Source organism: Melanotaenia boesemani, chromosome 9 (assembly GCF_017639745.1).
Source record: "Melanotaenia boesemani isolate fMelBoe1 chromosome 9, fMelBoe1.pri, whole genome shotgun sequence".
NCBI lineage: Eukaryota > Metazoa > Chordata > Actinopteri > Atheriniformes > Melanotaeniidae > Melanotaenia > Melanotaenia boesemani.
Window position 1 is genome coordinate 15,577,091 of NC_055690.1, and position 12,297 is coordinate 15,589,387.

Here is a 12,297-nt window from a genome sequence, read left to right on the forward strand (position 1 = left end):
GATCCCATCTGTATGAGTTTATGTATGAGGACCAGTATGTGAGATATTACTCTACTGGTTTAATGGCACGCTATTGCTGTATTCTCCCTGCATCCTTAATGAGCTGCTGATTTATTTGAAGCATGTTTTAACCCACTTTTGGGACATAGGGACTCACTCTAAACAGCAGTTATGATGCATTGCCTGGTTCCCCTGTTTCTCTATCCACCCACATAGAGAAAGTAGGACAACGACTATTGGCTTGTGCCAACAACTGGTGAAAATGAAACTAGGTATGAGGATAAGGATTTGTATCTTTTAGACAGATGGATTCTTTAAGCTAATAAGTGCCCATTAGAGGCAACAATTTTAACTAAGATCATTGATCAGTTTTCTTATGTTATTGATATGATGAATGAATGACCATTTGTTTTCAACTTTCCATCCTATTTGTACTGATGCATGTCTAATCTTTATTTAAAACCAGTAATTATTTAAACTGGAGCACATGATTTTTTTTAATTGAGGCTGAAAAAGAGACATTTTTTGTTACTGCTGGTAGTTTCTGTAAACTTTCTGAAAAAATATATGGCATTATTCAAAGATCTGTTTCAGCTCAAAGTTTATTTTAAATGTCCATCAATTAAAGAATGAAGAGCTGTTTTCTCTCTCTGCCTATTTTTGACCAGTCAAAGCGGCCTTTTCAGAAATGGGAGCCCTAAACATAGCTTTACAGATAAAAGGAGACAGGATGTACATTCAGCAAGGTGCATAAGGACACAATATAAGGGGAAGAATGTGTTAATTCACTATCAAAAACCATATTATGAATTTCATAATTGTATTGTAGATATCCGTGAGTTCTTGGTTAAACAAAACAGTTCAAAGCTACACCAAGAATGAGCTGAAAACTCAGAGTAAGCCACAAAATAAAATTCCCTTGGAGGTTCCTCTTGCCAAAAAGAAAAACCCTTGTCTGGTCTTTGACCCTCCTCAGAGATTCAAGGCTCATGTGAGGTTTGTCTCCAAATCAAAGCTTTGAAATGTAACCATTTCTGTCTCTAAATGACAAGGTGAAACTGTTGCATGCTTCTATATAAAACAGGCTTGATCCGTGTAGTGTCCTGAAAGTTTATCCAACAAATTGTTGTTATACAGCAGCAGCTGATTCTCTGATTTAAAGGACCTGAAGGATGGAGCACATTGCCCCTGTTTACCTGTCAGTTTCTGTATTAAGATATGGACTTCTTTAAAATCTGTGTGTGTCAAGGTGTGATACCAAGACTAAAGCAATAGATCCCTAAACTCTGTGGATTGTGTGGCAGATTGGGCTTGCTTTCACTAGAATTGATTATGCCTCATCAGATTAGTATCTTAGAGCTCGGCGGCTGCATTAACACCTCAGACTCTTTGTTGTGTTCTTGAGCCCTACCTTTGCAATCTTTGCAGGATGTTGTGCTGTCCTCCTAAGAGAGCCCGTCCCAGCTGACCTTTGCATTATATCAAAATGAGCAATGACCCTCACATTACCTGTCTGTGGTTTTATTGTTATGGCTGATTGTGGGTATAGCCAGCTTGTAGTGTTTGAGGCACTACATCCTCATGGGTCTTTGACAGGATTATGTGAATTTCTCTGATGTGGCCAATCATTAAGTTGTAATAAAACCCAAAAAGGGGGCGGCATGGCTCAGTGGGTAGAGTGGTCGTCCTGTAGCCCAAGGGTTGCCGGTTCGATCCTGGCCTGGTCGAGCTCACGTCAAGGTGTCCCTGAGCAAGACACCGAACCCCCAATTGCTCCTGATGGGTCGTAGTTAGCTCCTTGCATGGCATCTTCCGCCATCATTGCTTGAATGTGTGTGTGATGGGTGAATGTGACGTACATGTAAAGCACTTTGGATAAAAGCGCTATTTAAGTACAGACCATTTACCAAAAAGAACGATTATGTAATATAAATTTGAATTAGAAAAAATCATACTTTATAATGAAGCTTGTGTTTTATGGTGCTTGTTTTTTTATGAAAACTATTTTGTTTTAGTAGTTTTCATCAGTCTTTAAATGTCTCATGCACCAGCCTTGAATCAGAGTATTTGTGGTTTAAACACAGAGCCCTAATAATCCTTGCTTTTTTACTCCTATGGGAGCTGTATACAAAACATATGATGTAATGTTTTACCTGTACAATTTGGATTACAAAGGTATTTGTGTTTTGTTTTCTTTAATTAATGAACAATGTTCAACCAGTCGCAAAGCAGGCTGTTTGCTGCCTCTTATAGCAAGTGGTTCAGATAAAGGTGATGGAGTGTAAAGGCAGACACACACTTGCATCTACACTGGGTCTGCACTGCGGCTCCACTGATGAAGCTTAGATCATGTCAAATTATGTGCTGAATTAAAAGCCACAGACAGATGCAGGCACACAGAAGAAACAGTGGCATGCATCACCCATTTCCTTCTTTTAATATAGTAATTAGTTGTTATAAAGGCATGGAGAGCCAATCAAATCTGGCTCCTGTGAGAATGGTTTTGACATCAACACCCGTCAACAGTAGAGCTTTATTATGATAAATGCTGCTAATACAGAGAAAATGACCCCTCTTCTTATTGATTTCTGACCATAGACCAATGGGAAATATGATGACTCAAGACATCCCGCACACATTGATTTATAGTAGTAGACATCAGATATAGATGCATGGCTAATGGTGTTTTAATCCAAACTGGCTAGAGTATTTTGTTGTCTACCATTAAATAATCAGCTAGTTCATACGGAATCTGGGAGATGTGGAGTTAAGTCTCTTTCTGTCTCATTTTATTTCAAGGTCACAGCAATCATTGTGAATTCTCTGCTCATTGTTGTTCTGCTTTCAGCTGCTTCTCTTTTCTCTGCTTTAAGCTTGAACAGTCTTTGTGTGTTCATATAAACCATTCAGTGAACCGGATGTGCGTCCATTTTCAAGATTTCTTCTCTTTTCTCTGCATGTTTGTCACGATGTAGCCCCATCCTCTCCAAACACTTAGATTTTGACGCTCCTCTTCTTCAGTTCTTTCAGAAAATATGTCAGCCTCCTCTGTTGTGTCAGAGTAATCTCTCTGCCTCTCTATGCTCATTGTACTGTGAAAGAAAGACAGAGCTGTGCAAAATTTCCAGAGACTTTGAAAGAGAAAAAGGCTTCTGAGAGGTCTGGGACAGGGTTCATTAACAGTGACAGATTGCTGAGGGTGTGAATGTATGTGAGTGTGCATTTTGTTAACAGTTATATAAATGCTTTAATTAGCACAAACACCCTGCAGTATAAACAAGGATCTTGCCCTGATGGTAAACAAAGGACTAGGCATTTGCAGGATATTTGATTGTAATGATAGCTTCAATAGATGGTTTTTGGTGTGGAGCCTTCAATCACATCTGAGGAGTCTTGTCGCAGCAATATCCAGCAATATCTGAAAATCTGCCCCATCTCATATAAATCACCCAAACCTGTTAAAGCTCAAAGATTACTGCTTCTCAGCAGAGTATATCAGCGTTTGTACTAGCAGAAGTAGCGGCTATAACAAAAGAGTCTCAAATATATTATACTAATCACCCTAAAGAGTCAAATTTAGGGTTTGCAGTCAAATTTTCTTAATAACTTTTAGGTCTATTTGTAGTATCTATTTATTTATTCATTTATGCCTATCAGAAAATGGTTAAATCAAAATAATATCAAACAGAAAATCTACATTTTTGCTCAATATTATGCAAAAAACACTAAAGAAACATACCTACCACTATTATTGAAGCCATGCTCACTTTCCCCTTAACTTACCTTCAAACTAGGCTTTACCATTATCTAAGAATCAGTTATCATCCATATCTAACAATTTGCTCTGTGGGATTTTGTTGGACTACAAGTAAGGATAAAATTGAGTGAAATAAAGATAAAATTTCCTGTATTGTTAAATTGAGTTTATCACAAAATTTGTTATCTCTGTCCCAGTTAATCTCAGTCAGTCGACTGCACTGATATGGACACAGTAAATGTAGGATTTCCAAATGAAGATTGTTCTTTGCGTTGACTGAGAGAGTTTATTACTCACATCCAATTCACCCTCACATCTGAGAGAGTGAGGTTTAATCTGTATTCTGCTGCCGTTGCTCATCCTTCACAAAACAATTGCACACATGTGGCTGCATCTGGAACCCAGTTTAATGCCAATTCCATCAGTCAAAGGGTTAACCTTTGAGTAACCAGCTGCTTCAGGAAGCAACCTGACTATTCTGGGTGATAAATTTGACACATGCATATAAAATGATTGCCAGCTGGAAATATTGGTGGCAGGCAAGTGCATCCTCTTTGTGTGGAGATAATGTATGTAACCCTAATGTTTGTATTTAAAAACAGTGGATGTAATGTAATCACAGAAATGTGTGCCAGGAGAAACTGGGGGGTATCTCTCTTCTTTCCAGAGATGCAGCAGAATCATCTCCAATAAAAAGGCCAATCCAGACAAGATGTGCTCTGATTAACATTTGCAGGCAAGCTGAGGAACTTGCTTATATTAAATCTCAGCTCTGCTCAACCATGCTGCTCCCTGTTCCAGCTCCATGTTTGCACCTTATATCAACTCCACCACATCCCACAGGGTTGACATACAGTAAATGGGAGCTAAATAATATATGGAGTGAGAGTCATCTGTGCATTGATGTGTATAGATTAAAACCCACTTAGCTGTTTGGCTGAAAATGGACTGACTTGCAGGAAGGCAATGAGAGAGGTATCAGCACACTGTGAAAGGCAATAATGAAAAGGTTCAGTCACATGTCATTTAACCCATTTCTATTGTCATAACAGATTGAGTTCAAAATACTGGCCAGAGCTAACTTAACCACGAGTTCTCTCTCTGATAGCAAAACACATCAAGTTTCATAAAAGCAGAACAATACAGACTTCTCAAAGAAATGTACTTTGTAGCTATGTGAAGTTTCCAATACAGCTATATTTATTGATACTGTTTGTAGCTGGAATGAAGAGTTGTGAAAAAATAAATGGATATTAACTCATTATTGAAACCAGGTTGTTAATTAGGGTGATGTATTCCAATACACGATGCATATAATTTACAATTTTCATGAAGTGAACAAACAAATATTCAGTGACATGGACCATATAAAATAATTAACTATAATTGCCATTTTTGGCATGAGGTGTTCTGATGATAGAAGTTGAAAGAAACTGGTTCTTCCTTTTATTCCTTGGAAAATTCCCACTACATACAATCTAGTGTTTTTTGCAGTCATCTAGCTGTTTAAGTCAGGTGGGTGCACCAGATACAGAAACAGAGTCTGATGCAGGTTTTTGTGTTCCTTCCATTTTTTAAAGTTCTGCTCAGGGCTACCATCAGAAAGCCATCCCAACCTCAAGAGTCCCAGAGGTGGATATCAGAGAATCTCTCTCAGTGGTCATGTGGGAGAAGTGGTTTTTATAAACTGTGTAGTAAAACGGTTCAAGGTGAGGTCAGTTTACACTTTACCAAAAGTAAAGGCGAAAATGTGTTTAATTTCTAGTGTTAGACTAGTGTTTGTGTTAGATCTCAAAATGAGTAAACTTTATTTATCCAAAAGGACAATTATTTTGCAGTTAAGCCCATTAATAAATAATAACATAAATCGTATGCTCGGAATATACTCAGACAATAATTTCAGCATAATAAGTCTCCCTGCCGGGTCTCCTTGTGGTCCAGGAGGAACCTGTCCCAGTATTTTATTTGCTATTAAGTCTATTGGATCATTGTGCCAAAAGGCCTTCACCAAAAAGCTGTAAATGTCTGGCAAGCAGTTTAAAAAGATATTTAGATGATTAAAAGGAAATGCATGCAGAGCAAGTAGTAGAAATTTCAAATATGCATTAGCTTGTTCAGTTAATTTTGACACAAAAATCCCACATTTCATGGCAGGATATGCACATAGTTAAAGTTTTCTGTGTTAAAATGCTACAATTAGAAAGAGATTATACCAATTCCAAATGCATATGCATAGCAGTGCCAGAAAAAATGTGAACATATAGACAATCAGGCCATTTGGAATAATTTGCTCTGGTCAAATTAATCAAAGACACTTTTAAGGACAGAAATATCACTGGTACTTTGAAGCATATTGGTGTAAATATTGTTGCTTCACTACCTCAGAGGCACAGATTTCACTAGATCACTGCAAAACTGATGCTGTTATTAGACAAACGTTGCGCACATTTTGTCTTTCATAGTCACTAAACAGAGGAGGTGTAGTGCTCTGTCAGTGTGTAAAGTCAGAGGTGTGACAGCAACACTGATAAAAACATGTTCCACCATTTTACATCTGCCTCTTTTCCTTACCTTAACATAACAATGAAGGGCAGTAAAGGCAGTCCCTGCGCTGAAAGGCAACTGGGCAACATGTCACCAAAGTTTGAGCTGTGAATTCTACATTATCTTCTAGATAATCTGGAAATATCTGTCTGAAAGATGAACCAGAGGTGAACTTTACATTAGGCTAATATTATTATTACAGCATCAAATCCTCTAAAGAACAGCTCAAGCCAAAAAAATGTAGGGTTACAAAGCAGTCTCATCTAAGCTCAGATCTGGATCCTAAAAAATGGTTGTGGAGGGAAATGAAACAGGCAATGCTTTATAACAAAAGGAAAAAGCAAAGGGAAAATTTTTTGTCACAAACAGGTGAACTGCAGTTAAATAATTGAAAAGGAGAATATTTTTAAAGTCTTCATACGTGTTCAAATATTTGTAGGCACTGCTAAAAACAAAAGATCAAATATTTTATTAGGATAAACATGCCGTATCTCAGGTCTGTGACCTGGGAAATGACCTGGGAAAGTTCTTATTTTCCTCTTATATTGTATCATCCCATATCATCTCAAATAGGCACTAGAAAGTATATACCCAGAGGCTTGGTGGGCTTATTTATGCACAGATCTTATTGGGCAAATAAGAGCATTGATTTAAAGATTCAGCCTAGTCAGTTGTCATATGATCAAAGCATTTCTCCCCTTTTCTCTCCATTTGTCCACATCTCTTCTCTTGCTTTTCATAGCGGATAATATCCAAGGACATCCAAGTGTGTTTTTGGAAGGTGAGCAGCCTCATGGAGGTAAAGCTCCAGAGCAGTCCTCTGAGATGAAAACTGAAGGAAGAAGGGGAGATGGGGGAGGTCGTCGAACCAGTGTGACCAGTGTGGAAAGTGAACTTTCAGCTTGCTCTATGGGTCAACTGGGAAACACTATCACTAATAGTAAGTGGGGGGGTATGACAGAAACGACTGTACTTTTGTCTTTCATTTACCTCACGGAGGCAACTTTCTGCTGATGAGAATTTATCGATTTTGAATTCACCTCAGATTTTGCCACGGTTGTCTTACTTTATTATGTTTGTGCTTCAGTTTCCAGTAGTTGGTGGGGCTCAAAGAGGCTGGACTATGCTCTGTACTGCCCAGATGTGCTGACTGCATTTCCAACAGTGGCTCTGCCTCACCTTTTTCACGCCTCCTACTGGGAATCCACTGATGTTGCTGCTTTTGTTCTCCGACAGGTAGAGGAGCCCTGCTGACAGCGTTATTATTTTCATCCCAGTAAATTCTGCAGACTTGAAGAGACATTCTCTATTACTCACACACAAACACTGATGAAATTAACATGCAATGAGTAAATGCAAGTGCCTAATTACTTAACAGAGCAATAGGATTTGCAGGGAGGACTTTAAGCCAAGGTAGAGAGATTCTGTAAATGTATTTGCTCCATGAAAAGCTTTTAGGTCATACATGTGCATACAGCTCCTTGTTCTATCTAGTGGTAGAAATTTGGTTGTGTATGAAAACGCGATGCTTCCCCAGAAGATAATGTTGCATTTAGATTTTTGGAAAATCATACCCCCAAATCATGCTCAATAGTTCTTCTCTGTATTTCAGAGAAAGATATTGAATCATAACATAATTTGACTTATAAAATTATTATAGACATATTAGTTCATGTCATTGGCTTCAGACAGATGCCAATGTCATCCTTACTGTACAGTAAACTGCACATTCTCTTTATAAGACAGAGGACATGCTGGTTTATCTGAGGTTTGTCCTTCCAGTCTCTCCTGTTTAAATAACCAAACACAAACCATAGCACTAAGGGACCCACAGAATTTCATGATGGTGATTGAATACTATAATTTGTCAGACTTACAATCCTTTATCTTTACATGAACACACATGGTTGCACAGAATTGATTCAAAATGGTGAAGTGGTGGTTTAAAAGCTTGGACAAAAGGTCAGTGGATCAATCTCAAAAATAGATTACACATGTTAGAATTAATCAAACCATTAAGCACATAAATATGATGTCTTTTTTAATACTTTATACAACAGTAAAACCTTTAAAAGAAAACACCAACACAAATTTTAGGAGGTTTGATAGTTGGAATAATGGACAGAAATTGTCTTTATTTCAGCTCTTAATATCTTGGAGTAAATCTGCTCCTAATCTACAAAGCAATGAAAGTTTATTAGTACAGCACATTTTATATATTCAGCAATTAAGGGTCATTTCCATAAGACATAAGGACAAAAGCAACAAAATTATTGTTGTTAAAGTCCAGCTATTGTTTTCAAAGAATGAAAAGAGCCCCATGAACTAGTATTTCAGGAACATCACAAGCCAGTTAATTTGGCTCTGATGCACAATTCTAAAAGATCTTAGTACCAATACCCTTTCCATCCACAAGTCTGGTTTTAATATTCAGCACTTTGCAGATTCTGCATCCTGAATGATTTTTTAGTTGACAGTCTTAATCTAAGCTAATGAAATGCAACTCTGAGGTTTTGCTTTTATGTTTGGCCAATTTGTTGAACAAAATTACTTGGCTTGTGGAACAGATATTAGTTTAATAATATTGTCTAGTCCAGGGCTACTCAATTCGGTCCTACGAGGGCCGCAATCCAGCAGGTTTTCCATGTATCCCTGCACCAACACACCTGAGTCAAATTAGGTGGCTCTAACAGCCAATCAGGTTCTACACAATGACTCATTAATTTGACTCAGGTGTGTTGGTGCAGGGATACATGGAAAACCTGCTGGATTGCGGCCCTCGTAGGACCGAATTGAGTAGCCCTGGTCTAGTCTGTCAAACAACACAACACTAAAACAGGAGACTGAAGGGTTCCTGTTGCACATATGGCATCTGGAATAAGTACCACCAAGTCTAGTTGCAGACCAGATAAAAAATGGAAAAAAAAAAAAAAAGTTTGGACAAAATTAGATTATACAAAAGAGCACCTCAGAGGGGCAGAGTCTCTCAAAAGTAAAGATTGGCAGTAATCTGAACAACATGTGTTTACAACTTGTTAAGCAATTTCAGAATGATGTTTCTTAATGTAATATTAGAAAAACTTTGAATATTATATCAATTATAGAACATAATATCAAAAAAATATTCAGATAATCTGGAGACATCCCTGGACCACCAAGTAACATGGATGAAAATTAGTACTGGTTACCCATGATCTTCAGGTTCTTATGCTGCACAGCATTAAAAAACAGGCATTATCCTGTCTTGGAAATCAGTGTACAGGCTCAGAAATAACTGTCTGTAAACTATATCATGCAAAGAAGATCCCATATGTGAAAATGATCCAGAACGGCGGCCATCTTGTCTGGGCCAAAATTAATTTAAAATGGCCTGAAGTAAAGTAGAAAACTGTGGTTAGAGAAATCAGAATCTGAAATTCATTTTGGAAATCATGGACACTGTGTCGTCTGGACTAAGGAATAGAGGGACCATCCAGCATGTTATCTCCATTCAAAACTTTAAATATCTGATGGCATGGGGTTAGTGCCAACGGAAATGGCATCTTGTATACCTGGAAACAAAATCAGTGCTGAAAAATATAAACATATCACAACATATCTTAAAGCAATATGGCTTCCTAATAGATGAGTCTGTTTAAGAGATCTGCCTGCAATTCAGACCTTTCATTCAATAAAAACATTCTGTATATCATTAGACACAAAACACAACAAAGAAGTACCAGGACTATTTAAAAGCTAGAGTCCTAAATCAGACAAGACTTGGACAACTTTCCTCTCCCTAAAGTCCATCACCTGGTCTCAGTTCACAGATGTTAAACGTGGTTCTGTTCCGACATGTGTTGATGCAATCAAATGCAAGATGAGGTATTTTTCATGAAGTAATAAAATCTCTCACTTTGACTTTTGATATGTTTTCTATGTTCTATGATGAATAAAATATTGTTTAATTAGATTAGGCATTGTTTGAATTCTGTTTTAATTAACAATTTACACAGTATCCCAAATGTTATAGAATAGGGTTTGCAGCTTGTCTATTGTCTGGCTAGTTCTAAGTCACATGATGTGCTATTACAGCTGAAAACAGGCATATAAAAGTCAATTGATTGAGCTGTGATGAGTGATGCTCAAACCTATAAAACGTGTGCAGTGGTCTGTAGAACAGGGCAAAATCAAACTGTTTTTGTAGGCTGTTCAAGATTCATGTCACACATCGCAGCTGAGCCTTAGACAAAATGAAAGCACTTCGTAAGACATTCTTTATATGACTAAAATATGAAAAATCTGATTCTGATTATGCAGTTTTGGCTGGTTTATGAATAAATGTAAAAGGTCACGACTTCACTCTGCAAAAGTCAGATTAAAATCTGTGTCAGGTGGTTAGAATCTATTAAGGTCTGCAGCATGTTAAATGTCCAGCCATATGGACAACCCTTAATGGGAACAGTCTTATGGTGCATACATTATATTTCTAGCACTGAAACGTGAGTTAAACTTTGAGCTCTGGGATTATTTATTGTTACATCTACTCATTAAACCACTTTGAAGTTTCTCGCTCCCAAAGTCAGGGTGGTGATGAGGAGAAGAAGAAGGATTAGGAGGCTTATTTTAGCAAAATAAAACAAACAAACAAAATAACTTAAAATAAATTTATCCCATTATATCAATTTTAAAAGCTCTCAGGAAAAAGATACTCTTATGCCATGACTAGGCAGAGCTCCAAGCACAGTAAAAAAGATGAATGTTTTCACTCGCTTACTGCCTGCTGCATCTTTGTTACAAAACAAAACGGGAACAGGAGAGACAATCCAGTTGTCAGTGTTGCTTGAAGCTTTGTGTAACTACAGAAAGTAATTTCTTGGAAGCAAGCTAATTCCTGTACTTTCTTCAATCCAAGTTTGATGTTTTTGTCAAACTGTTGTTTCAAGTAGTGAGCAGTAATTTTCTAAAAGTAAAAAATGCAAATAAATCTTAACCCTTAATCTCTTCCAGAGTGGCTCTTGCTGCTTTCTATGATTTGTGATTTATGATCCTTCAACACAGCTGCAAATTTAGTTTTAAAGCTGCAGATGACAAACCTTGCACATTATTATTGTCTGTTGTATTCTTCAGTGCATCAGCTAAGACTATTATCATTACTTAGAGACAACTGTTTTTTCGTTGTGTGTGTTTTACAGCTCATGCGATGTGACTGTGTGAAGACCCAGGAAGCCGACCACTTGGACTCAGCTCCGTTCTCTCCATCCAGCCCGCGTGAAAAATGGCTCAGAAGGAGGACACATGTCAAACTAAGGGTTCTTTTTGGTTTCTACAGTAATGTGAATTGTGGTTGATAAGTCGACATATAGAAGCCCATGGCCCCCATTTCCACGATGGGCTGATTATACCAATTGAACCAACTCATGAATATTTTTACAAAGTCACAGAATATCACACCATCTAGGAAACTGTCTCCAAGGTGTCTCTCATTCTCTGAGTTATGCCCAGTCACATTAACACATTCAGTTTAGGAACTGCTGTTCTGCCTTTAAAGAGTAAAAAGAAGAGGAGGATTTTTCTCCAGACTTTTGGATAAAGGCACAATTCAGGAATTTAAAACGTTTACATCATAATAACTGAGTTATGAAACAGGCTGCAGACTAAATGACAATGGCAACAACCTAATTTCAGTACGTAAAACACAGCCCTTCATGTACATAACCATACTTTTTTCCTCAATGTCTAAACACATAATATATCATCTCTCAGGCTGCTTCTATGGCTCTCCATTTACCTTAAGCTAAAAATATAGTTATTGTACATGCTGACATTGTTGTAATTTTACGCTTCGGTCTGAAATTATTGAAATACTCCCACACTTTTACCTTGAGTCTTGGATATACACTCAATTACCGGATGCATTTAAGTCCTGCCAAGTCGAACAATCAAGGTCATATTTCTATTTTTTGTGTAAAAGGGACAAAGTTAGTCACTGCCTGCTTTTCCCGAGGCTATAAATA

General features: G+C 37.5%; 1 protein-coding gene across 3 annotated transcripts in view; it reads left to right on the forward strand.

Annotated features, from left to right (window-relative positions):
• pitpnm3 (PITPNM family member 3) overlaps positions 1–12,297 on the forward strand; it is a 111,543-nt gene that overhangs the window by 90,816 nt on the left and 8,430 nt on the right. For all 3 annotated transcript variants that reach the window (XM_041995176.1, XM_041995177.1, XM_041995178.1), the window contains 3 exons: positions 7,044–7,241; positions 7,389–7,537; positions 11,476–11,592. In XM_041995176.1, the coding sequence (XP_041851110.1) occupies positions 7,044–7,241; positions 7,389–7,537; positions 11,476–11,592 (464 nt within the window). The remainder of the gene's footprint in view (positions 1–7,043; positions 7,242–7,388; positions 7,538–11,475; positions 11,593–12,297) is intronic.